The sequence below is a fragment of the Drosophila gunungcola genome (assembly GCF_025200985.1).
Source record: "Drosophila gunungcola strain Sukarami chromosome 3L unlocalized genomic scaffold, Dgunungcola_SK_2 000002F, whole genome shotgun sequence".
In the NCBI taxonomy this organism is placed as follows: domain Eukaryota; kingdom Metazoa; phylum Arthropoda; class Insecta; order Diptera; family Drosophilidae; genus Drosophila; species Drosophila gunungcola.
This window is the reverse complement of record NW_026453178.1, coordinates 5,088,185-5,115,225: the sequence shown is the minus strand read 5'-3', so window position 1 is coordinate 5,115,225 and position 27,041 is coordinate 5,088,185. Positions and strand designations below refer to the sequence as shown.

Sequence of the window (27,041 nt, the reverse complement as noted above, 5' to 3'; positions counted from 1 at the left end):
TTGGTAATTGATGCCAAGGTTGCACAGGAAAAAATGACACCAAGGCTAGACACTAACCTGGAAATTTTCATTTGAATTAGCCATATCGATGACATGAAGTGCTTATCACTTTCCAAAAAAATACTAAAAATCATTTACAAACGGCCATACAAATTCGATATTTTAATAATAAATAGTCAGAGATATTTATAAATTAAAATCCGAGAAAGATTTTATATACGTTATGTAATTTGAAGGTTCAAAAATTAAATCTTTTTTCGGTGGGATTAAATTTCTGTAACACCCCAGGTAAAAACATTATTTTTTCTTAGTGCCTACCACAGCAAATTTTTTTTTCCAAAGCTTATCACTGAATTTGCGAGCACTTCTTGTGGAATTAGTTACCCACGTCGTGCATAATATACGGCAGCAACTTGCAACAACTGCAACTGTTCCATCGGCACGGAGACCTTTTTGGGTGCGATCAGGCACTGGCCATTACACAAATAATAGCTAATAACAGTAATAATTCAAATTAATTTCGCACCATTTGAAATCATTATGTGATAAAGAGAAGATACCGCAGCAAGCCCAGCTGGAATAGTGGCGGAGTCGGTGGCGGTGGCGGTGGTATCAAGATCGCTATTAAAATAAAAATGAAGACAAAACTTTGGCAGATAAAAAAAGAGCAGCGCTAAAATGGCACCGAAATAGAGAGGAGAAGGAAAACCGAAGCGAAGGCAACCGAAAGCCAATAAAGTCTTGGCCACAAGGAAAAAGTTGCGCAGAAAAATTACCGCCAAAGACCAAAAGATCAAGCCAGGGGGAAATAAACAACAACAACGGCAGGAGGAAAAAGCGGCTGAAAAAAAGAAGATTGCTATTGGCACTTGAGCAGGAGCAGCAACATCGTGCTGTGTCTCCCTCTCTCTTTCACTCATTTAAGCCCCACTGAACAAAATCAAATATTTTTAAAGACAAATTTTTCATTTTAAAAAAAGGTATTAAAACCAGGGACCGTAAATATGATTTTATTAAAAGCGTTATAATTATTTATTGAAAAAGACTACTGTGATTTTTATTATTAAACGCCAAAATTAACATTAAAATCAAAGAAGAATAGTTAAAAATCTTTTATTATAAGAAAATGAAGACATCAAACGATATATAAAATTTTGTATTAAAATAGATATAATAATTTTTTAAATCATAAAAGTTAATAGAAAAATACATTTTTTAATGAAGAATAAATTTTTTGCACTGCAAAATGTAATTTAGTTGTTTAAATTAATATTACAGCAAACATTGAACTTAAAACTCGAAACATATTTTGTAGACCAATAAATATTCCTCATGAAATTGAACTCAAATATTAAGCTTCTAAGAAATGTGAAATTTTACTTGCAAATACCAATCTTTCAAGTCCTTTTTTCAGTGCAGATCATGCTAAACAGTTGCAGCCTGCAGTGAAATAAGAAGAAGCAGCATAGAAAAAGGGCAAAAGCATTTTCATAGCTCAGTAAAGTTCAAGAGTTGCTGCGGTGGTGCAGCAGCAGCAGCAGCAGTTGCTATTGCTGTTGCTGTTGTGTTGTGTTGCTGCCGTTGTACTTAGATGATCGTCGGTCGCATATTTTATAGCAAGCAAAGAATGCAGACGCCGCCATTGCGTTGATGTTGCTGCTGTGTCTGCTGATGTTGCTGCTGTGCCCGCTGCATATGCACAAAAGATAAGAGAGGAAGAAAGTTGCAACCACGCAACAGCAGCACCCACTCACAGCAGCAGCAGCAGCAACAGCAACAGTTGCAGAAGGAGTTAACAACTCCGGCGTCTATCCCATAACGATTATAAACGCCTTGTGTGTGTCAGAGTCGAAAACCAAACAGTTGACCAGTTTTCCACCAATTCCATGCTAATGAAGGAAGCGCCTGCAGCCTTGTCAACGTTCTAACCATTCTGTTTTACATTCAGCCCTCGTTTTTCCTATGTTTTCCTTTTTTTTTTGGGTTGCGAGATGGCTTTGGGCTCACTCCATTAGGTGGCTCTAAAAAGGGCTGAGGAGTCCAGCCTCTTTCTCACAAATTACACCACATTTGCCGCTGGCAAATTTCTGCCGCTGACACAGCAGCAGCAGCAACACACTCACACACACAACCAAGAGCAACTAGCAACTGCCAACCAGCAACTTGCAACTAGCAACACACAAGCAGTAGAACAAACATTTCCCGCATCTATCAGGTGCATTGATCTATGGCTATTTTTTTAATTAACGCTCAGTTTCTTTTATTGCGCGGCTACGTGAAAAATGGGAAGCTCCACAACAGCCTTTCCGCTGAACTTAAGCTTTAGTAGCAACGTTTTCTTATTAGTTCATTTGTTATTGTTTTATTGCAGTTCCCAGGTGGTAGGGAAATTGTTTGGAGCCCAATAGTTGGCTTGGAAAATGAAAGGGGACTAGGAAAAATATTTAATGGCATACTTTATGCTCTTTGGAATTAGGGAACACATAATTACGATTTCGTATGGATTAAGAGATTCGAAATTTTTAATTCTGTCGATAGATGCGTCATAATCAATTTATTTTATTGTTGTAGAATTAAATTAATTTAAATTGTTATTTTTTAATTTATATATAGCTAAAACAATTATAGTATGCAATTGTAAATTTTAGGTAAAGTAATCGAAATATTTAATATCTTTAAAATATTAAAAGCCTGTTCATATTCGTTTGATAAATAAGCTTAAACCTATCTAATATTTTCATTAAGAAAAAATTCTAAAGTGGTACAGAAAACTTAACAAACCACTCTTTGTTAGTGTATAAATTTGAGAACACTGTGAAATGGAAATGGATGAGCCCACTGAAGTTCATTAGAAGTTCTTAGCACGATTGGGGCTATAGATCACCCAGAGGGAGAAAGGTCTCGAGAAACGAAAAAAGAAATGATACTGGGAGAGAGAGTGTTCGATGTAGAGCTACATACTTCCCAATCTGCAATTAAGAAGCCCGCGACAAATTATGTTTAATGCGAAAGCATTTAGCTAAATTGAACCAGAGAGAAACCAAGAATTTTTCAGCTGGTTTTGGGGAAGAGGTGTTAGGTGTTAGCTTGTCTGGTTCTGCGAGTACCAGTCCAAATCGATGACAGACTAAACGAGGCAAGTTGACATTGAAGCGAAAGCCGCTCAAGAATCAGGCCGCATACAGAGAAAAATAATTCATTAAGCTTAACTTGTTTATGTAATATTATATGTGGTATTTAACTTTAAAAAGGTTTCAAAACAAAGAAATAAAATAATTTAATGTTAAAAATCGCTAAATAATTTTTGGAAAAATTTATACAAATTATTCTTTGTTTTAATTTTCTTAAGAAACATATATTTAAATTTTACATTTTTTTCAGCACTATTTTGTCCTACTAAAAATTTCTAATGGTTGTTCCGCTAATTATTACTTGTAAATGGACAATATTAAAGTTCTTTGGTCGCGAATGTTTGCTTTTGAAATGCCATTTTTCACCGTGTATCACTCCTTATTCCTCTCTTGGCCGACGTGTGTTGGGAATGACTAATTGAATAGAGCATGTGCTCGTATAACTCGCTGATACGTATCCGCCAGATACGTTGGGGAAGGCGTGAGTCCGGCCTAATGGCTTCGCCCAGCAACATGTTGCAATTAACGCTCTTCATTTGTCAATGTGCGCCCTGGCAACATTCGCTGCCAAAAGCTGGCAACATGCACAGAGAAAGCGCTCTTCTCTCGAAATATCATAAATATATATGTATATATTTCTCTGATTCTCCCGGGGTCTCTACGCTTGCGATTCTCAGCTCTCCGGTTGCGACGACGACGACGATGATCGCAATCGCGGCGCGCAACATGTTGGCTTCAAACCGGTCTGGCCATGAACTTGGTGAAAGAAGCTACCAAAGCGAAGCTCCAGTTGGGAGAAAAGTCTGCGGCGCGTTTTCCGCTTGGAAATTTTTAAAAGACGCTGCCATCCAGCGGCCTGGAACATTTGTAATCCGACTGTTAGAAGTCAGCGGATCGTGGCCAAAAAGTGTCCCAACCAGCTGGCAAATACAAAATAAACTGATAAACTGATTCCTGACTCTGGACCTCGCGTGTGTGTCTGTGCCCGAAGCTTTAGAGTTACTGTTAGTTGACACTAATACGAGAGCCAGTGAAATACGAGAAATACAAGAAAAACCGAACGTGAATCGCGAGTGCAAAAAAATAAAAACCCCAACAAAAATAGGAAGAAAATTCTCTAAAAAAAAATACACAACCTAAATCCCCAAGACAAATCGTTGAAAAATCGAACAGAAAGCTGACAAAACCGAAACTGCAATCTTGGTCAAAATGGTGCGGTTAAGTGCAGCCTGGAGCTGCCTTTTGGCCCTGACAGCGTTTGTATCTGCTGGCGCTGCCTCCTCGGCGGACTATCCGGGTGTTATCGAACTGGTGGGCTATAGCAATCGCCGGGCACGCACCTATTTCCAGGAGGCACCCCGCTCCAATCCCAATCCCCCAGCCGGCCTGGCCTCGGCCAAAACCCGTGCGGACATTGAGACAGTGAAGCGGAATATCCGAAAGTACGATCGCTTGCTGGAGCTGGATACGAAAAATCTGCCCGAACAGCAGAAGGATATGCTGGCCAGGATTGTGGAGCGGGTGGCCAGGCTGAAGGAATCCCTGGATATTGAGGAACAGCAGTTTAACCAGCAGGAAGCCACTTCCTCGAGGAGCAGTGGTACTTCGAGAACCACGCCTCAAGAAACGGAAGCGGAGACGGAACGGGATCAGGAGCCCGTTGAGCAGAGCACCCAGCCACCCACTGGATCCACCGAGGCCGAAACGGATCCAACTCTAATCCTAGACGAAACCACACTGCTGGAGCTGCAGAATACGATGAACGAGCAGGCTGCCATGAGCACGATAATGAAGGAACTTCCGACCACCACAGATGTGAGTCAGCAGCAGGAAGCGGAAACGGAATCGGAGGCCACCGAGAAGGAGGGCGAAACCACATCACCCAATTTGACCACCCAGTCGGAGGTATCGACTACCAGTGATGAGTCCCTCACCGAGTCCACCGATCCCGATGATCAGTTTGTGGCCGCACGATCGAATAACAATATTGCGGCCATAACGGCAGCGGATGATCCCGATGGCACCACCACAACCACAGCGAATTCGGGCAGCCAGCAGCGAACGCTAACCACCATGGGAAAGCTGAAGAATCGGGCCACCAAGCGACCTTTTGCCCACAAGGTCACCGCCGCCCTCAAAAGAGGAGGTCAGCGTCCGAGTGCCGTGAGTGCAGCGGCGGCCAATGCGGCAGCGGCCTCGAAACCAAGTAGTGCCACCACCTCCACCGCCAGCAGCACCACCCAAAAGCAGAAGATCGCCACCAACAGCTTCCAGCAGAAGCAGCAGCAATCGAAGCCACTGCAAAAGGTCACACCCTCGATGGGAGGCGGTGGATCCTCGAACCCTTCATCGTCCAGTCCCTTCGGCCACCACAAACTCAGCAGCTCCAGCCCTGCCCATCGAGCAATTGTACACCCGTACCCCTCAGGCCAATATTCCACTGGCAGCAGCGGCTGCAGCAGCAGCAGCATCATCCTCCGCTGCAGCGGCAGGATCTGGAGGATCAGCCGGATCGGGAGCCACGCCAGCCACCTATAGTGGCCAACAGGATACCATGGTTTACGATGCTCATGTCAATGCGTCGGCTTTAATCGACAGCCTAAACACACACGCTCGCGAGGAGTACTACCAGCAGAAGCTGGGAGCAGCCAACAAGGATAATAAGGTAAGCCCAACTATCTATTTTATTGGGAATTAGAAATTGACTCGCGAAACTCTACTCAGAAATATGTAGTATTTTAATTCTTTAAACCGGAAGTACCCCTAAAAAAAACCTGTTAAATAATACAATTAAATTATCGGTTTTTCTTAAGACCTTTTTTCCATTTTGTTTCTTTATAATTTAATTAAAGATACAACCAAGCATATTTTATTCATTGATAGTTAACAAAAGGATTTTTAATAAGACTTATTTTCCTAGGAGTTATTAAGTTTAGGATGCCTACACCACAATAAAAGAACATGACCTTAACTCCTTTCAAAAAAAATTTTGTCCATTCTTGGGCTTTATTAGCAATGACCACCAAAAAACCAAAAGTTCAAAGGGGAAATGTAGAAAGGGGAAAGGCGGCAAGCGCCGATCGAGCTAGATACATATTTCTCAAGACAATGGGCCTAGTCGCCGGGACAGAGACATCTCTGGACAAAAAAAAAAAAATAAATAAACGGAAACCGTTTCGGGCTAAGCTAACAAAAACTGGAAGAACCGAAGTAAAACCCCGTTGAATGTCAAATGCAGAATTATTGGAACAACTTGACTCTCAAACTATAACAACAAAGCAACAAGCGATGACAACGACAACGACAACAGCAACAGCAACAACACGAAGGCATAGAAGGAGCCACAAAAAGTTTAGCGATACACAGAGAAAAAAAATCTATTTTAAAAATATAAAATAGGTAAAAGCAAAAAAACTAGCTTTCAAATATTTAATAATTTAATATTTACATGGTGAAAAACAAACTCTTAGCTAAGATTTAGCCTAAGGTTTCTATTAAAATAAATATTTTTCAATACAAAAAATGTTTATAAAACCCTGTCCTGAGATCAACAAAACACAGTTTCATTATAAATCCCACAAATTTAAATAGTGACTATTACGAAGATTGTTTATTTTCTATTTTTTTTTCTCACTGTATAGGGGAGCTGGGTTTGCCGACTTGGGTAGTTGGCCAAAGCTGGCCACTTGTTATAAATGGAGCGCCTCCAGGTCTTTGGCTTTCCATTGCAAATCGATTGTCATAAGCCGGAGGATGGCAAGGGGAAGGGAGCAGCCTGGAAAGTAACCAAAACTTTCAATACAATTGTTGAGTGGGTCAGTTTGTTTGGGTTGGTTCGACAGCGTATCGTTTTGTTTTGCTGTTTTTTGATGACATGGACAAGGGAACTGGTCAAGCCTTATTAGATACAGTCAAGACGGTCAAAACTGCAGTCGGTGAGACAGCAATGAAGATGGAGGGCATCTGACTGGAGGATCGGCAATGATTTGGGCAGGCAGGCATCGGAATGCCAGGCAATTTGTTGCCACTACTGACCTATAAATTTTGATGTGCACCTAACAATGATGATTGGTAGTGGAGGCCGGAATGACTTCGCGTTTGAGTCGGTTTGAGAGATTCTGCGCAAACAACGACATAATTTATGGCCATGGTGCGATCGGCTATCGATGCAAGACGACACACATAGTCCAGCTTCTATTCTCCAGCACTCAGTTCCCAACTGCCGACCAACATCATCGACAGGTTGAGCAACTCACTTACCCAGCGGACGGAAACAGGTTGGAGTTGGCGTTGCAAGATTCTAAGTAGCCTGGACTTACCTGAAACGAGAAGAGAATTAAACCAAATGAAAATGTTTCACTTGGCCATGGGTGGTTGAGTCACTGGTTGAGTCTATGCCGGTCGTGTGCCTAATTAAAATGGCAGTCACATATCCGCACCTAAATGGGTTGCCTAGACCCCCGACCAGTCTAATGAAGACTTTAATTGTTTGTTTGCTGGCTCAATCGATCTGCAGATTAATCGAACTGCTTTTGTGCGGTTAGCATCGTTTGATGCCGTTTTAAGTAAAGGCTGTGAATGCTTACGATTATGGTTGCCGCGCTGGGAATGTTGGTGGAATTTAAGAATGAGTTGGATTAGACTTGGGTTCCAGTCCCCCAGAAAATTAAGCCGGGGAAAGTTAAGACCTGAGCCTTTCATTGCCAATCCCAAGTGGTGGTTCCCATGGATGTTGGATTTGATTTAACGAACGACGAAACGACAGTCGCCAAGCTAGAAAGCATTACGCGTTTATCGCCTCTCTCTGCGCTTCTCAAAAATGTTAGCTTGGGTGATGGCTAATCTTTTGTGCTGCACAGGATTTTCTTGTCCAAATAAACTATTAAACAAGTGGCTTCCGCAGAGGTAGACGCTGTTTAAACGATCTTTCCACACGCACACACATCACATGCTACACACAGCAGTTGGCCCATGAAAATATTCCATTGAGTAAATAAAACGAATTGAAAAACTCTGAGTGAAAATTGATCATTAATTACGATTCAATGCTCGGACATCCAGCATGTTAATGGGCTTCGAAAGGTCATAAAATCAAATCAAAGCCGCTTGAGACAACGGCGCTCATCAGAAGAACTTTATGAGCTACCCATGATGGTCAGCTGAAGAGAATACCGAAAAGATGATGACGCTTGATCAGCGGAGCGTCAAGCGCGAGGTTGGGTCTTGATTGCCGGCTGTCGGTTACCGCTAGGAATATCATAAATTAACGATTAAGCTCAGATTTGTTTACGGTTACCGCAGAGGCAGAGCAGTGTACGGAGAATGCCATGGTTTGGTTTTAGCACTGTGACCGCGTGTAATTAACACATTGTTAAATAGATTTGAGCCTTCTGGCCGGCATTTGTTTTTGGCAACAATCGAAAGATGAAAGCATAATTGTTACATTGCCAACAAAAGAATTGGGGTTCGCTTCTTCGCTAATTTGCATACAAATAATAATACAAGCTAAGGGGAAAACTTTCGCTGCCAGTTGAATTTACACGCTTTCTTCTCCAAAACACAATCGACTTAGAACTGCAAACGAGGCTAAATACCGAAATTTATTTTGTTTGATTTGTATAGACAAACCGATTGTGCTTAATTATAGAGGGCAATTCACCGTTAGTTAGTTCGTTAGCTACACAGTTCTATGGCTAGGTCATGTCTGATCCAAGCTGCGATCTTCTTCGCATGAGTTGCAAATTCCTCAATTCCCCTCATTTCTCTGCCACTCTGGTGATGCAACCACCAACGTACGACTTTTTCACGCTTCCAACTCGGCTAATTATCGGGTAGGAGGAGCAGGCCCAGAGGCTTGGCATGAGCCAAAGCTTTGGAAAGACCTCCACTCATAATAATTAATTATAGCCTTGCCATATGCATCACACAAAGAAGCAAAGAAAATTTAACTGCAATTTAATGCTGAGCAAAGTGATGGGTATGCTGAGACTTATAGAAGGAAGAATACCATTTAATTAGCCTGATTTGAAAAATAATTATGTAAAAACACCTTTAAATTAAAACTGAACTCTTGGCAATGAGATTTCTAAGAATTTTTTTAACATTTTAGCTTAGCTTATTAACAAAATAATCAATCAACCTAACTATATCTCATAAAGTATTATAGTTATTCTAATTGGTTGAATATAAAAAATCAGGCATCCAAAACGGAACTAAATTCAAGGCACAGAACAATAATTATGTTAAATTGAATAATAATAGGCGAACGAATTGCAACTTATTAGCGAAAGAAGATATAACTAAATTATCATGATAAACTAGTTCACTGAATGAATTTTTAGATAGTTTAAAATTACAGAGATAATTTCACTTAACCTAAACACTTTGCACAAGATTTATTCGGTTAGTTAGATCAACTTTGTATAAGTATATGACCTTTCCCCCTCAACTATCCATAGTAATCAGACCAATTCGATCACTTTCAACCCAACTTTCGATGGCATTTTCTTTGCCTAACAAAGTTCGACTCGTGCCTCGTTGCAGCAGCAATGACACTAGCAATTTCACAAGTCATAGAGCATATAATCACAGTCTTGGCAGCCAAGTATGTAACCGAATGGAAAACATGAAAAATAACGTTGAAAAAAGTGAATTGCAGTTAATGTGAGTTTCTAGAAATCATAATGAAAAAAAAAAAGAGAAAAGAGACGAAGGCGGTGCCAAATCAAAGACAAAGGAAAACACTCCTACAGTCCGTGAAAGAGTGTGAAATTTGTTGTTCAACAATTTAACAGACATCGACATCGGCAGCTGCCGCCGATTTTCCCTATACACATATAGACACACGTGGACAGCGGAAGAAGGCGTGACTTGGTCAGTCGATGATTGACATGCTGAACTAGCATGGTCAAGTGCACTTATCGAGGTCTGTCTGTGGTCTGTACGGTGGATCCGCGTGTGTGGGCTGATCAAAGAAGCCAAGAAACTTGGGGAATTGAAGGTGGAAAATGCAGGGAAATCAAGCATGAAAATTTTAAGCAAAGTATGTCTAACTGAAAGTGGTTAAATGGCAGCTGAAACAATATAATGATGGAAATACTAGGGAAAATCTAAAAATCTTATTAAAATACTCAAAGTTGTATGCATTTATTTAAAGAAAGTGATTTCCAATTCCAGCTACTGGAATAATTAAAACTAAGCCAAGTTTAATATCTCTAATACGGTATTCTTATTGATGAGAAAACGCCTTCTGTTCCCGAAACAAGTAAGCATTAAAAACCTCACAAACATTTACCAAATTTCCCCCGGCAATTCAAGAGACTCATCAGCTTTGAATTCTTGAATCGAAAAGTCAATAATAAGAACTCTTCCATACCGTAGCTCCATCAAAAACATTTTCCCCTGAGCATGATCCATTACATCACAAACACAGATTTTGAGGGGGAACATGTTTTGCTCAAACATTTACCGCTTTGTTTTATCAATTGCTTGTTAACACAAACACATGCCGACAGAGAGATGATTGAGCTGACCGTTAGAGGAACGACATTAGTCGCCCAAAGTTATGCTAATTTCAGATTGTTCAGAAGGAAAGGCTCTTGGTGAAATAATGATAAACCAGAGACAATGGGTGATGCCATGGAAAACTGGTAGCAAGTTGTGGTTACACTGGAAAAAAGTACCTCGATGAACTTGTCGTTAAATAAATGGCTTATCATATCACAGCTAATCATTTTAAATAGGAACTATTTTGATTAAGGCAATATTTAAAAATATATTAAGCTTGTCAACATGTTTTTAATTAAACTTATCAGTTTAATTGATGGTGTTTTACAACTTTTGTACCAACCATTTATTAAATGCGGAAAATTGAAATTAAAATTTTAAGACCCTAAAAGATATATATGTTATCCACCCATGGTTCTTAAAAACGGTTACATTTGATTTCCGTTGAACTAGTTCTGCCAATGCTTTTTTTCAGTGCAACGGAAGCTGCATATCTGCTATCGAATGCAAATGAAAGCAGTGATGCAGAAAGCTGAGGAGGCTGAGAGAAAGGGGCAGCGATATGCACTCATATATGATTAGGAAAAATCGAACAATGCTCCAACAATCCAATCCAATCCAATCCAGTCCAATACAATCCAGCAGGCAGAAGAAAGCAGAGACGCCGCCAATCTTGTCTCGGGCTTTCTAACTCGCTTGTTTTTGTTTTGGGAAAGGGTTTTCTGTTTCTATTTCTGCGATGATTTATTAAAACTTTTACTGGCAATTATAGTGGGAAAATGGGCGTGTGGACGCCACAAAAATCTCACCCACTAATAACTGTAATTTATTTGCCCAACCGGCGAAAATTATTTCTCTTTGATTGGTCATCACAAGAGACCATAAAACAGAATCCCAGAGATGCGAAATGAAAAGTGAAATCTGGCAAAGGGTCTCGAAGCCGCAAAACCAAAGCCAAAACAAAGGCCATAAAAAGCGAGCAATGAAAGGGGAAAAGCAAGAGTAAAAATAGAAGTGGAAGCGTCTTTTCAATTAACCCAAGAACCCGGCCAGATATCTATTTGGTATCTGGGTAGCGACTGCCCACTGGGCCCATTCCATAATTTATCGAACGATGCGCAATTTATGGCAATGACTGGAGCATCCAGAATTGGCCATTTGGCTAGGCATTTATCTCGCCGCATGCTTTTCAATTATGAAATGGAGAGACAACTTGAAGATTCCAGCAAGATCATCAGCGAATGAGATGGAAGATTCTTCAGAACTTTATAGACGCAGGAGATGACTTTCAGATTAATCAGATTTATTAACCAAGTGTACATAAAAGAGGCTATAAAGAAAACAATATTTTCTGCTAGGACTCATAGTGAATTTTAATGAAAATTTAGGTTAATTAATAACAAGAGCAAGGATTTTGAAAATAATTTTTTTTTAACTATTAATTTATTGTGAATTAGAGTAATAAAATACTAATCACCTCTATTGGAGACCCCAAGATTTCTTTCCATTTCTTTTTTATATTATACCCAAGTACATAAAAAAACTCATGTAACCATTTCCAAAGAACTTTGTGAATCTCCTTGCAATGGGTCTCCTAGAAATCTTTGGTTGAACGAAAACCAGGCAGATCGTGCAGTTACAAGACATTGATATACTAATGAGGGCTGCACTTTCCATTGATCGCGTTTTTTGGCGTGCTACAGAGAGAGTGAGAGTGTAAATAGTCATTAGGCCGACTGCCAAAAACAAACTACATCAAGTTCGGATAAAACAAACCTGACACCTAGCCGGGGTAAAATGTGTAGGACGGCGTTTGGCGATGGCGGGCGGTATACCCCACTATTGGCATCTCCCACACCGAAACGACTCACGACCAAATTAAGATCTCACAGCATTTGGCAACTAATTGCAAATGTCTCTACTACAAGTCGGGCCCCCTTCGAGATGCCCTCGAAGTGGAACAACTGCAGCTATTTGCATTACAAAGACCCAAACGACCTATGAGATACTTCCAACATCTTTCATCCGCCTCGCTGGCCCCGCTCCAGCTCTAGCTTCAGCTCCAGCTCCAGCTCCATCTTCTTCTCATCCTGGCCATCGGATCGGATCTGTGTCTGTGTCTTTGTCTTGCGGAGTTTTTGGCCAAGAGATTCGGAGACCCGGCACCGTCTTTGGCTTTCTTCTCTGGCTCTCTGGTAACTTTCTGCTGCTTTGGCTTTCTAGGTCGTGTAATTGTACATACAACAGCAACAGCGTCGAGGAAAACCAATTGCATTTAAATCACATTTTTCTTTGTTTTTTTTTTGTTTTTGTTTTTATTTGCAGCATTTTCCGCTTCTCTCAATTTTAAGTTTTGCCATTTTGATGGCTAATTCAATTGGTGCTGCCGCTGCCTTTTGCTACATTGAATTAATAAATTATTTATAAGAATGGCGAGAAGTTTTCCACAGACTTTTGAACATTTATGGTCAATAAATTTAATACCCAAATGCACTTTTTCCGAAAAAGAATAATCACAACCAGAAAATATCCAAACTCAATTTGTGGTTTTCGGTTCGCTCTCGTTGGCAAGACAGCTAGACAATCTGGTTTCTTTGCTTTGATCTGTGATGCTTTTAATTCGAAATAAGATTGATTTGTCAAGATTAGGGACTTACTTTGGATTGGTGTTTGCTGTGTTTGTATTAGCAACCGAATTAAATACAAAGAAAATGATGCACCTTTAAATAGAGTCAATTATTTTCCTACTTATATATATATTTCCAAAACAATTTATTTAAATAAGTATTATGTATGAAGGAAAGGTAAATGTTACTTCCCAAAGTATGCTGTAAACCACAGAGATATCTATTCAAAAACACATTTATTTCTGGGCCAACTAAAGGCCAGAAAATCTCCATTATAAGGAACATAAGCTTCCTGCCCAACGATAAGCCAGGCCATTTGTTAACAATTTTATAACATAGCGGCGTCCATAAAGCAACCCAAGTCGATGCCAAGGAGCAAGCAAGCTCTAGACCAACAAATTATGCACCCCGCCCAAACGGGCAAAAGGAAACTTTTTGCGCATTTCAAGTTGAGGACAAGGAATTACAATTTATAAGCAAAACAAGAAAGCATAAATAAATGCAGCAGCAGCAGTAGCAGTAGCAGTAGCAAAAGTTGCAACATCGGACCCCAAGAAGAGGGCAAAGTCAGGGGGCCAGCCAGGCCACGCCCACGAATTAGCAATTTAAATGTCCTCCAAATGCCACCCAGAAAAATGCTACCAACATTCAGGATGTAAAAACATTGCAAGACATAGAGGATACCACACTCTGCCCGCCCCCAAAGCACTTTCTACGGGCAAAGACATAAATTTAACAATTCCAACACCCCGGCAATCTGGAGTAAAAGTTGTTGCTCCACTAAAATCAGCTGGAAATTAAAAACAAAACAAATAAACAAGAAAAACAAAAGAAAAAATAAGCATTTTAAACGCTTCGCATTGTAGATTTGCCATTCAAAATACAATTTTCAACATTATTTCGATCGTTGATTGCATTCACCTGTCGTGAGTGAGTGTCTGGAGTGATTTGAGATTCGAGTTTTGAGTGGGTTAAAAAAAGCTGGTTGCATGTTCGACTGAAGTACGAAAGTCTCTCTCTCCATCTTTCCCCATTAATTGCAGGCGAGCATAGAAATCGCTGAATTAACGTTTGGCCCACAGACCTTTTGGGGGTCAAAGTTGCTCTCCGACCGCAAATCGAGTTTTGATTTTCGAATTTATGGCTCTTCGCCAAATTACCAGATTGCTTTCTGTGTTTTGCCCATATTTTTCTTTAGAAAGTGCAATTAATTTGTAGATCTATGATTGTTCATCAGCGATTAAAAATAATGGCGGCAGTACGATTGATTTTGAGTGTATAAATTACAGATAACCAGAAAAATTTCACAAATCAATTTTACATAGATACCAGGTATAGATAGATAAGATAACATCTTAAAAATATCATTGATAAGATAATAACAGTTTTTGCTGGATGGCTTTATAAAAATAAAGAAAATAAAATTAATTTGCTTAAAATGATGAATTATATTAATATAAATTTGTTTTCTAATATTTAATATTTTTATTGGTATTTCCATTTCATTCATTCTTGAATTAATAAGCCAAACTTTTATATTCGCTTTCTTTAAATAGATTCTACGTAAAAGTATAACAATACAAGTAAACTTCGATTCAATACAAAATCAGCACGAACATTGAACCTTTCAATCAACTAGAAATTGAAAAATCGCTGCTGAAAACATTTTTATTTTCGTTTCTTTTGTGAGCTGTGGAAAATTGGAAATGCATTTGACTCCATCAACTCCACTTACAGCGAGTGTGGTCAGGTCGGATTTTTGTATTTTTTTTTTCATGTAGGCTATCTACCGCCAACACTGGCACACTGACAACTGATGTTGCTGCTGCTGTTGCAGTTGCTGCTGACAACTTGACACAATTTTTAATAAAAGACGACGACAACAAGCCACAACAAGCCGGTAGAGTGTCAATTTCCATGGCCAGGAAAAACTGAAACCAAGAAAGACAGAGGTAGCAAAAATAGAAATAAAAAACAAAAGAAAACAAAACAAAAAAAGATTGGGAACTGCAGTGCAGCTGGAGGCTGTAAACTCCTTGAGCCCAACTCGACTCAAATCGGACAGCCGCATATCGATAGGTAAGCCCATTCGAAAGGCCTTTTGCCAGCGGATATTACAAGTGCTTACCGCTGTTTTATGGATAAATATTGTTATAGCATTGCCATTGCAAACGGAGGAGAGATATCAGCAACTTCAGAAAGTTGTGGGTTGTGTCAAAGCCATTTGTATTTGTGTTTGCCAGCGTTTGTCCGGTCATTTGTCATATATTTCCGCGACTAAGCAGTTGGTCAAAAGCCACTGCTCCTCGTGCTTTCCCAGAAACAGAAGTTCTCAGAGGAGGACTTCGGCTCAATTACGTGCGAAGATTCCATCGAAATCATTAAAATAACAAATTGGGCACGAAACGCAGTCCATAAAATGGACATAGCCGCAAAACTCCTTTTTGGTTTTCCAAAGAAAATTGAGTTGGTCAACGAATGCAGATAGTATTTCGGCGGAGTGGAATTGATGGTTGGTTAAGTGCTTTGGCTCGGAAAACCGCAAACATCAAAATGGTGCAAAAAGGGTACAAAACCGGCGGCAGGCTTCAATTATGGTGTGTCTGCGGTGGGAGGTTTTCAAAAAAAAAATGCGCTTTCTAACTGCAGCCACCAGTTGCCGTATCCCTATCATCATGAAGTCATCGAAGTTTATCATCATCATCATCATGATCATATTCAGCCGAAAAGCAAAAGTTTCTTTATGGGCTAAAAGCGTGTGCGGTGGGCGTGGCATTTGAAATGGAAATTTATGCCACAAGATACAAGATACAATATGTGGGCAATATGTGTCATTTGTGGTAGTCTCCTTGCTCCCAACAGCATTTTTTTCTAAAGATTTCTGGCCAGACAACACTAATTGAGTTCAAAGATCGCAGAGCATGGAAAAGTGGGAAAAACTCGAGATTCAGTGGAACTTTGCACACTTTTATTAATCATTTCTGGCAAAAGGCATAGGCATGGGCATAGGCATAGGCAAAAGCAGGCCGAGTGACCACCAGGTTCCCAGGCAACCATAACACGACCGCATCTTCAATCAACGTCACAAGAGCGCATCCACAAACTCCGGTCCTCCTAGACTGCGGTTCCAGGTTCCAAAAACCGGACCGGCGGAAGGCCGCGAAAATTAATGAGCGAATCCCTCGCCCTAGACATTTTTTACAAAGGCGGGCAATATCGAGTTCGACTGCTGCTCGCATATGGATATGGGCAGGATGATGGGCATTCGCAACAAAGTAGTCCGCATCCCAAATGGTTGCACCGCCATAGGACATATGATGATGATGGCGACGAGGATTGAGGATTGAGGATGAGGATGCCACCGATTGTGACAGGTTTATGCGCAGCGAATCGTTGTGAAATTGGGCCTTCCATTACTTAAATGGTGTGGGAAAAGTAAGAGAGTAACGGCATTCACATATTTTGGAGTTTGAGACAGTTTTGAATGCTAACGCAAACCTTTAACTTTTGAATCATTTTAGAGCTCATCTCTATAGGGTTCTTCCTAATTCTTTTCAACTGTAGTTGGATTAGTTACAATTAGAGCAAAAATATAAACTTTTTAAAAGGACACAAAATTCTTAAGAAATAGTTGTTTTGAAAAGGACTACGAACCAATTATTGAAAATAGAAAATAATATATTTGGCAAACATTTTCGAAGACAAGAGCGTTAATATGGTTAGTTTGTTATTTTGAAAAAAATATGAAGTTGATATAATTTTAGATTTTTTTACTATTTTTTTAATACAAACATGAATTTTTGTATAATATGCAGCAGGAATGAAAATATAAATAAATTCTTTCCTGATGCCTAAAACTATTAAAAACAAGTGGCAAATCATAAAAAATTTCTCTTATTTATGTATGCCGGAAAAATGTCATTCCCGAAATTCCTCAATTATATCATAAAAGAATGTCGCGTTTGGAGAAGCAGGTTGCGCCCCAATAAAAACACGATAAACGCCAACGCGTAAACCTCAATTCGCTGGACTCAATCCTCCCGTTTGGTCAAGACCCGGTGGTGGCATCCTCTCCTAGAAGATACCTGCCTGCTTTGGCCGCTGGCCGCTGGCTGCCGGTTGGAATTGAGCGACTGAGTTGGGTAATTTGATAGGCGACAACTAGCCAGCCACGGTTACAACCGACAAACGGCAAACGCCAAACGCCAACGGACCTGCAATGGAGCCACGAAGCTAGGGAGCAATGTAGCTATGGAGCTACGAGCTACAGCTAGAGCTACAGCAAAAAGTATCTCAACGTGTGCGTATCTTTTACAGCGCAACAAGCAAGTGCAACTAATAAATTAATGTGCCTGCCAGCCAGCCAAACAGCCAGCCAGCCAGCAGTGGAGAATGGAGAAAGAGCCTCTTGGGGGCCTCTTGTAACCACTCATAGTTGGCTGTCACCTGGCAAAATGAAAGCTACAATACAAGCCAGCCTCGGATCATAGCGTGCTAAATTTGCCAAGCAGGCAGCCAAACAGCCAAACAGCTAGGCAGTTGGCATGTCAATGGTAGATACAAGATACATTCGTATCGCGAGGAATGCGATGCGCTGCGTTTGCATACGAGATGAGGAGCTGCATCTGCCTGTTGGGTTGGGGAAAAGAGGGCTGACCTGCATAACGGTGCCATGGATGCAGATGGAACGAACTGCAGAATGAGCCCAGGCACTCCGATCCGCTCGATCTGCCGCTCTTTATCATTATCCATAATAATAGAGAATAGCCAAGACCGAGACCGAGACCAAAACTCACAAATCCAAAGACTCAGGTACTCAGATGCTCAGAAAAGCGAGAGACTCAGCTTTCATAATGCTGTCCATTTTGATTATCATTCACTTAATTATGATTGATAGCTGTAAATGCCGAGCTCATCCATGTATCTATTAGATACCATTCTCGGCTGCCGATTGGCTTTACTGTTAAGCTCAACGAACGTATCTCCATTTTGGTTCGGCGGCCACGAAATGCAAATCCAAATTGCCCGCGACTGTGAAAATTACCTTCTACGACCAACACTAAATTTGTCGCAAATTACAAATGACCAAAGGAGCCAAGACTTCGTCTCCTCGGGCAAGATACATCAAAGTATCCCTAGCAGCCATGCACTTCGCATCTCGTTACTCACAGAAAGAATATCAAGAAAAGGGTTACGGGTTGGGAAAAGGTATTCGCTTTATAACGCCGACTTGGAGTTCTTACGGCCTAGGAAACATTAGTAATGGTTGTCGGTTGTTAAGGGAGCAAGCTTTAAAAGACTATCTTAGAGTGGACTTTTAAAGATTTGTATAATTATTAAATTAAGAAACTAATTCATAAGCAAATTGTTTTAAAATTTTCCATTAAGTAAGAGCAAAAATTAGAAAAAACTGCAGACTTAAAATAAAGTGTACATATTTTTTCAAAGGGCTGCGTTAAAATCTTATATTTTTGATGCACTACTGAAATAAACATAAGTTGCTACAGTTAAAAACATGGTAAAAAAGGTTTTTTAAAATTAAAAAAAGGTTTCAGAGAACTCTTTCCTAAGAAACCGAGAATCTGAGAACACTTTTGTTACAATCCGTTTCCTTTTGGGCTGCATTTCCCTGACCCCTACCCAGATACTTGGAAACTCATTCGCATTCCAATCTAAGCTCGTGCAACCTGCTGCCAAGTTGGCTAATACAGACATTAGCCAAGTCCAATAATTCCACCATGCACTGCACCGTGTTCCCTTCGAGGCGGAAGCTAATAATTAACACAGAAAAAAAACACGGCGCACTGATAGAAGAAAAAATGTAAAGTGGAAAACGGAAAATGCAAAGCGCGTAATGTCGGCATCTTTAAATCTCACTTTTTTTTTTCAAGCCTCCATGGTGGAAAAAGTCATGCGAAAAAAAGATTGTCAGATGCAAAACAAAAGCCGAAACGTAACCGCAAGGCAAAGGGGGGCGTGTCAGGAGGCGGTGAATGAGATGTGCAATGTGCGCTACTTTTATAAAATAGAAAAAAAAAGTCTAAAAAAACAGTACAGAAACGAAAGAAAGTCCAATAAAAGAAAGTGTTTGGCCCCAAGGCCCCAAAAACCAATGAAGAAGATGTCAGGAAAAAGAAGAGCCATCCCATTGCACATTATGTTGTAGAAGACGAGGAAGAATCAAGACAAAGCAAACAACTGCAGTAATTAGCCCCGACAAAGGAATTATTTGCAGTCTCTGGATATTTTTCTTCTTTTTTTCAAATTCCCCTCGAAAGTTAATAGTTTATTTAAATGAACACTATAATCATTTTGGAATTCTTTAGAATAATGACTCTATTCAAATATACATTATTTACCATTCATGAAATGAAGCTAAATAAAAACACCCCATTAATATATAAAAAAAGTCTGAATCACTTACTTTTCTCTAGATAAATTCCTGAAGATTTAGTTTTAAAAAGTTTAGCTATGATTAAAAAACGCAAATGTAGTGTATTTAAATCGTTTAAATTTAAAGCTCACTAAAAAAAAGAAATAAAAATGTCTCAACAACACATCACAACATTCGCTTTCTTCAAAACTACGATTTGTAGCTTCTCCAAAAAAAGGCTATACCATTTAAATTCCCATTATCTTTATCTGTTTTATCTCTGGCTCAATTTTATTTGCAATTTTGTCTGAATGTTTAGACCATTATTTTGACACAACTAATTTCGCTTTCTTTACCTTTTTCTTTTCTTTCAGGTAAACATCTCTTCACCACAATGACCATACAGAGTACGTGATTCGGAAAACAAAGAGGAGGCTGAAAGTTTATAAAGAACCGAGGTTTTGTGCCACCCAGTTTGGCGTAGAGTTTATTATGCGTTTTTTGACGGTAAAAAGCAGCAATAACAACAAACTAACCAAAACATTTTGACCGTTTTGCCGGCCTTTTGTTTGGGGTAAATGACCAGGCCCAAAAAGTATGGGCCATCAAATGGTTATGGATTCGCTTCTTACACCTTTTCTTCTCCTCGTTTAAAGTGAATTTGTTTGGCATGTTTGCTTTGAACAAATATACAACAATGCGGATGAGTTCGAGGCGTATTTGGGTTAGCTATTTTATATGTTAACTACGGAAGAACAGCAAAGAAAGTGATAGCTAATCGAGATTTAACTGAGGAAAGTGATTTTTTAAAAGAAATTTACATTAAAGTGAGCAGAAAATGTAGAACGAGATTAGGAATTTTATTAAGAAAAGGTTCGGGTTTATTAAATCGAAACTGGAGTTGTAGAGTTAAGATATTTCTGGATCAGGTTCAACCGAACTTCGATTAACAAATGTTGTGTAATAACTTTCAACTTTCAACCATTTTAACAGTTAAAGATTTGCTAAACTTATAATTGAAAGTAACCATTTAAGTGCTCTCTAAAATCTGTTTTAAATTTTAATTCACCCTTATCTTTTAACCTTGGTTTTATTTTAAAAACATGACATAAATCCTTCCAATGCTATTTATCCAAATTTAAACATATTTATAGAAAGTAAATAAAACCCCAAAAAAAACGACAGAAAGAAGCAAAAGAAATTCACTTAAATCTTTCCAAATGTGTAATGTTAACCTTTTCCGGTCCTAAAAAATGCTCCAAGCATCCGGCTGACCGCGTATCGTAATATTACCGGCTAATGTTGGACTTCCCATGGGTATCATGACCGAATCGTTACCGTAATGGCAGCCACATTAATTCTGTCCCACAAAGTGTCCCAAAAAAGAGAGGCAAGCCCCGAGTAAATCATAAACGTGCATTAAAAGACCATATCATAGCTGGCATTTAAACTCATTAAAGGTTCAACAAACCTTAACCAACGAGCCGAAAGAACTGTTAAGGAGACCGGACCAATGGTCTCCCTGGTGCCCACGAAACTAGAACAATAAACTCGGCCAACAGCAGCGGTTAAAAAAATGAAAAAATGAAAAAAAAAAAAAAAACTTAGCCGAGTAACGAGCAAGGGGGCAAGAAATGTAGAAATATTATTATTACGGCACTGGGCATTAAAGCCAAATGTAATTCTGACCAACCGCTCAGGGCTTATGACCAAACATAAAAGTACCCTTTTTCTTGACCCGAACGGCATTAAATTAGAACAAATTAGCGTTTGTTCTGAGGTTGACAAATTAAACGGATTCCAATTCCGCCTTTGATTCCCAGTTCGATTCAGTTTCATCATCATCATAGCGACGATGACAACTATGGACACGTCTTTGGTAACCAGCCCGAATTGGTTATGGAATGTAGTTGCTGCTGTTGGATTATTTAATAATTTTCTTTTTTCACTGCCAACCAAATCATGTAATTGCCTTGTATGCATCTTGGTTTTCCATAGTGCACAGAAAAAAATTAGCTAGACATTATAGGTTTTATACATCTTGCAATTCTTGCATCAACTTTCATTTCCTTTGATAATTCTGATCATTTATTTATAAGGGTTTATATTGTTAAAAACAAATTTGGTTTTAACATTTTGCTAACATAGACTTTACGACCAATTTTTTATGTGCAGTTGCTGCTTTTTCTTTGTTGCAATCTGTATTCTGTATCCGTCATCTTCATCGTGGTGCGGCAAGCCACAGCTTTGCCTTTGTTTGCCGTTTGACAAGTTATGCGCAGAAAAAACAGCGCAGAAACAAAAAATTGTAACACCGCCTAAGATGGATATCAGTTACGCATGCGCAACTCAGAGGCCGCATCTACAAAGAGCCAACTTTGGCCAGCATTCAGCGGCCTGAATGTCTGGGCCAGATCTGAAATGGCTCAAGAGAGCACTGCAGCATCTGCTCGTTTTAGGATTCACAAAGAAAATATATGAAATTGTTAAACCAAGAAAAATGCAAAGAGTCTGTATCCTAATTTATCGATCAAGTTAATATTTTTAATCATTTAAAGTCCCTAAAGATTTAGAAAGCTTTTTAAAAAAAAACGTTTTGATGCCATGAAGCTAAAAAGAATTATGGGATAAGTCTTTTAAGACCAAACATTACTTTCATCAACTGGAAAATTAACGTTTATATATTAATTTTTAATTTCAAAATATAGCCTTTTGGGAATTTCCAAGGAATAGACTATAAATACTCCATTACATAGGTGAATTTACAGCTCTTCTAAAAAAGAGTTTTAATCAAGAATGCATAAACCGAACTCTAACCTCTCAGTTTATAAGCAACACATCCGTTAGGCTTCGATTTTTATTTTACTGGTGGCCAGTTATTCATTTAAACGAAAAATATCGACAATCAAACTCGACGATTTATTGAACATTTTAATTACAACCTGCGGACATAAACAACTCGAGAGTGTGAGAGTTTACGAGAGCTTGGGGCTACTCAGAAAGCACCAAAAAAAAAAACCATAGAGATCTGGGAAGAGGAAAAGGCCCAGCTGGAGGTGCCACACTTGACTGCGATGCGAATGACTTTTACCGGGTTGGATGCTGTGCGGGATGATGATGGCGATGGCGATGGCGATGGCTATGGCGATGATGAAGATAATTATCAATTGCCCGGTGCAAAGCGGAAAAAGCGTTGGGCAAACAAATAAATAATGGTAAACAAACAAATAAACAAACAAACGGCTTTGTGCCGGGATTTGCATGAGAAACTACAGTTAACAGCGGAACAACAAACTCGAGTGAAATGTGTGCAAGTGTAAGATTTTCGGTAGCTTGTCGTGTCGAATGAAAGAAAAAGGTCCGAAAAGAAAGATACATCCGTGAGTAGACAAACTACTACTTGAAACTTCACGCTTTATAAATAACAATAAAAACAAACCTCGGGCGCAGAACTTGAACGAAAGTACTTGAAAACGATTTCGGTTTCACTTGGAGCATAAAATTAAATAACAAACAAACCAACTGAGAAATGTAAATCTTAAATAATGGCAACTAATTTTCCGTTCTTTCCCACTGGTGGGAGGTGTGAGGCACTCGAAGACTTTCACGTAATTAAATCAAATTTCGAAATGAAAATGAAATGAAAATTATTTATTAATTGCGGCCTTAGCCATGCAAATTTCCATTGAATCCGAGTAGGCGACTCGAGCCTGAGAAGTAGCTATCTACCGTCAAGGCGGTGAAATTTTATGTCTCTGTTTTTTCTCCTCTCTTGAATCACTTCAAGCTGATTTGAATAACAAGTGGCCGGGTTTTCGCATCTGCAAGATATATAGATACAAGCAGCCGCTGCTGTCAGTTACATGCGTTTAACTTTAGCTCCAGCGTTGCTACTGCTACCGCTGTCTCTCATTAAAAGTAAATTTCGAGCTGCTGGCATAAATCAAGCCTCTAAATGGCGACCCAGCTACAAGAGATAGCTATATGCCTGTTCAGGGTGCACAAACAAATACGATGGCCATAAGCTCACATGCCCGGAGGACTTGAAATCCGAGAAGTGCTGATGACTGCAGGACTTGTTTGCCAAGCTTGTCAGGTGGAAAAACAAAGGCAGAGACTAAAACTCAACTTGGCTGTGAAGTGGAGAAGAAAAATGTGGCAATTTGTTATTTAGAAAATGTTTAATCACTGAATTTAAGATAGTTTGGGTGAGATTTTGGGGCGAGAGCATGAGATTTTTTATAATCCTCAATATTTCCAAAAATTTTAAGAGCTCCCAGAATGCAGAACTAATTTACTGCTAAATAAGTTAGTCAGAAAAAGCTGTTGATATTTTTTGCAACTGTATCTTAAACAATGGGAATTGAAAATATGTAATATGTAATGTTTTCTTGCAATGACTTTAGCTCCAACTACTAATCGTATTTTAATTTAATTCATCTAATTTAACTAAACAAAAACACTAAATTTGTTGAGATTTTAACAATTAAGTGAGTTTTCAATCCCCTGCTATTTTGTATATAGAGTTAAATAACCTATTTTAATTAGTTATACACATACCTTTGGCTAAAAAGTTATTTATTTTTAATTACTTAAATCCTACTCGATTTCTCTTCTCTGGTTTCATGAATTTTCTGCCATTATAAGCTATGAAAAACTCATTATTTGTCCAGTCACTCAAAAACGCATTTTTGCAATCATAGTTCGCCGAATTTTCCCCCATCAATGGCTCGTCAAGAGTCGGCTAATCAAGTGGCAATCATGACCATCGAAACAAGTCAATAAACCAGCCATTCATCAGCAAACAAATCACGCATACGTCGTGTTGCACATAGCAAGCTTCTGCGATTGCCACTGCAATTTACTGTTTGTGTTATTCGCTATTTACCACCCGATGTTTTTATGGAACAAACAAAAAGCAAATTTTCCACATCATTTGCCCAGGCAAGTAGTAAATAGAAGAAAAAAAATTAGCAGCCAATAGGAAAGAAAGAATTGCATAAAAGGAAAACTTTAAAGAGCCATACTGCCGAAGGAAAATCAACGGAAATGTCACTTTCTTTTCAATCAAAACGCAATTCATGGCACTCAAAAAAAAAAAACAAAAAAAAATAGCAGAGGTAAAAAACCCGAAACACGAAGTGCAGAAAAAGAAACACAACCCGTGAAAGGTCGCGTCGAGATTCCGACTCCGAGAGCTGCAGTCCAAATTGCAGGAAGCTGGCATCGGAGAACACGATTTTCAAGTGGCACTTGGGTGGGCAGGGAGAAAAAAGTTGGAGGGGCCAGGGCAGGCCCGGCCAGGCCAGGCCAGGGAGTATCTCTTGCTAACTGCCACTGGCTGAACTTTAACCTGTGTGAAAAGCGGACGCGGACACACAGTGCAACCAAAACGCTTTAATTTGCAGTTCGTGGAAAATTCTTTTGGCTTAGGGTCTAGTTAGGGATTTTCCCCCATTCCCCAGTCCTCAATCCTCAATCCCCAATGCCCATTTTCCCCATTCCCGCTTCCACCTAGGTACATGGTAAATATTTAAAAATGTACTTAACCAAAGTGAAAGAGACAGGCAGCAGGCAGCAAGGCAGCAAAAAACACGGAAAAGTGGAAACAAAAGCATTGGCGGCGACAGTTTGGACATTTGGACAGAAGCGACAACCAGCTGACGCCAAATAGGGAAACGGAAAAGCCAAAGTACAAGCGGCAAAAATTCAATAATAATGGTCAGGGTCAGTGTAAATCACTCTCCAGAAAGGAGCATACCCGCAGTCGCGATCCCAACCTAGGGACAACCTACCTGACAGTAGGTGGCTGAATGGTAAATGATTGACATGGGAAGTACCGTTTCTTTGCAGCGGATCATGGCCCAACGCCAATTTGGCCCAAACCAAAGATGCTTTCAGTTCAATTATGTGCTAAGTAGGAAAGGGAATTGTTTGAGTTTGGCGCTGCCGCGTCTCGAGGCGATAGGAAAAGGAAAATGGGGTTCAAGGTGGCCGTAAACTAGATCGATAAATTGTCAGCTGAATGGAAAGCTGCCTCCTGGCGCTTACAGAAAATAAACTGCAACTTTTGATGGAAAGGTAAAAACAAATGAGAATTAACTTAAAATAAAATCAATTTTGACTTTAAATGTGAACGGGGATAGTAATTAATACAATTTTTGTAAGTTAAAATTGATTAAGTAAATCAATATGAGCAAAGAAATCCTAATTCTCAAATTGGATAAACTTCAATAAAATTGTATATTGAAAATGCAAAATAGTAAACTATTAACTGAATAAAAAATAATTTTAAACCATTCTGCTTAAAATTGACATTTACATTTTGTAAATTCCCCGAAGGGCACATTTAAATTTTAAATAAAAGACACATCCAAAATAATTACTTAAAATAAAGATTTCTAGATGTTTATAAGCACAAGATAAAATCATTTCATAAGAGTAAACTTGAATACGATTAATAACGCATCAAAAAATTGCGTTTCTTAATTCCTCCTTCCAAATATTTTTAAAAGTAATGAAATCATTTAAATCCCTTACTCCATTTCAAACAGCCTATCCTCTCATACGTTTCAAGAATTTTCATGCATTGATAGACAAGAAAACAAATTACAAAATCATTTCATGTGGCACATTGAAATGAAAACTACCTTCAATTGTGTCATAAATGCCGACAAAAAAGCAACAGAACCCAAAAAAAAGGTTGAAAAATTCAACAACAAAACTTTTTAATTGTTAAACAAAGGGGAAGAATGAAATGAAGGGACAGAGTATCCTGAGTTCCCCCTGCTGTCGGTAAAAGTTTTCCAAAATGAAAAATAACTTGGGGAAAACACTGGGAAATGGTTGCAGGAAGGAAGTGGCTGATGGGTTGGGTCAGGTCGGATGGGATGCAAAAGGGGAACAAAAGGGAGATTGGCTGGAAAGTACAAGTAAAAGTGCGTTTGGCAGTTTACCCGGTTACCCAGGCTTACCAAGCACACGTACCATATATATGCTATATAGTATACACTCACAACTGACTTTACGCGGTCCCCTCCCGAAGTTGCATCAATTTCTTAATAACTTTGTTCCCCTTCTTCAACGGAAAAGGCGCGTTGCAACGCGAGGCGAGCCAAGCAATTTTGTGTGGCATTATGTGAGGGTCTCGTTTGCCATTAACCTGCTTTGGCCAAGACAACTCAACGCGACTCAAATCAACTCAAGTCGCCTCTACTCGGCTCCAAGTGCTTTGAATACTTGGTAGAAGTCCGTCTCTGGCCGGGATCTCATCTTTTCCTCCTGCTTTGTTATACTTTAACCGTTTTTGAGTCTTATTATTCTTATTTTAAATAAGAAACACGTAATATGGCTTTTGAAATCGCCACTTTGAATACACTTTCAGAAATATTGAAATATGGCAAC

General features: G+C 39.3%; 2 protein-coding genes across 3 annotated transcripts in view; one reads left to right on the top strand and one right to left on the bottom strand.

The window, feature by feature from the left end:
* LOC128257743 (elongation factor-like GTPase 1) overlaps window positions 1–27,041 on the bottom strand; it is a 78,257-nt gene that overhangs the window by 42,908 nt on the left and 8,308 nt on the right. The window lies entirely within an intron of this gene.
* LOC128257744 (uncharacterized) overlaps window positions 3,990–27,041 on the top strand; it is a 28,288-nt gene continuing 5,236 nt past the window's right edge. The window contains 2 exon segments of the mRNA XM_052988926.1: window positions 3,990–5,488; window positions 5,490–5,796. Of these exon segments, the coding sequence (XP_052844886.1) occupies window positions 4,341–5,488; window positions 5,490–5,796 (1,455 nt within the window). The 5' untranslated portion in view covers window positions 3,990–4,340.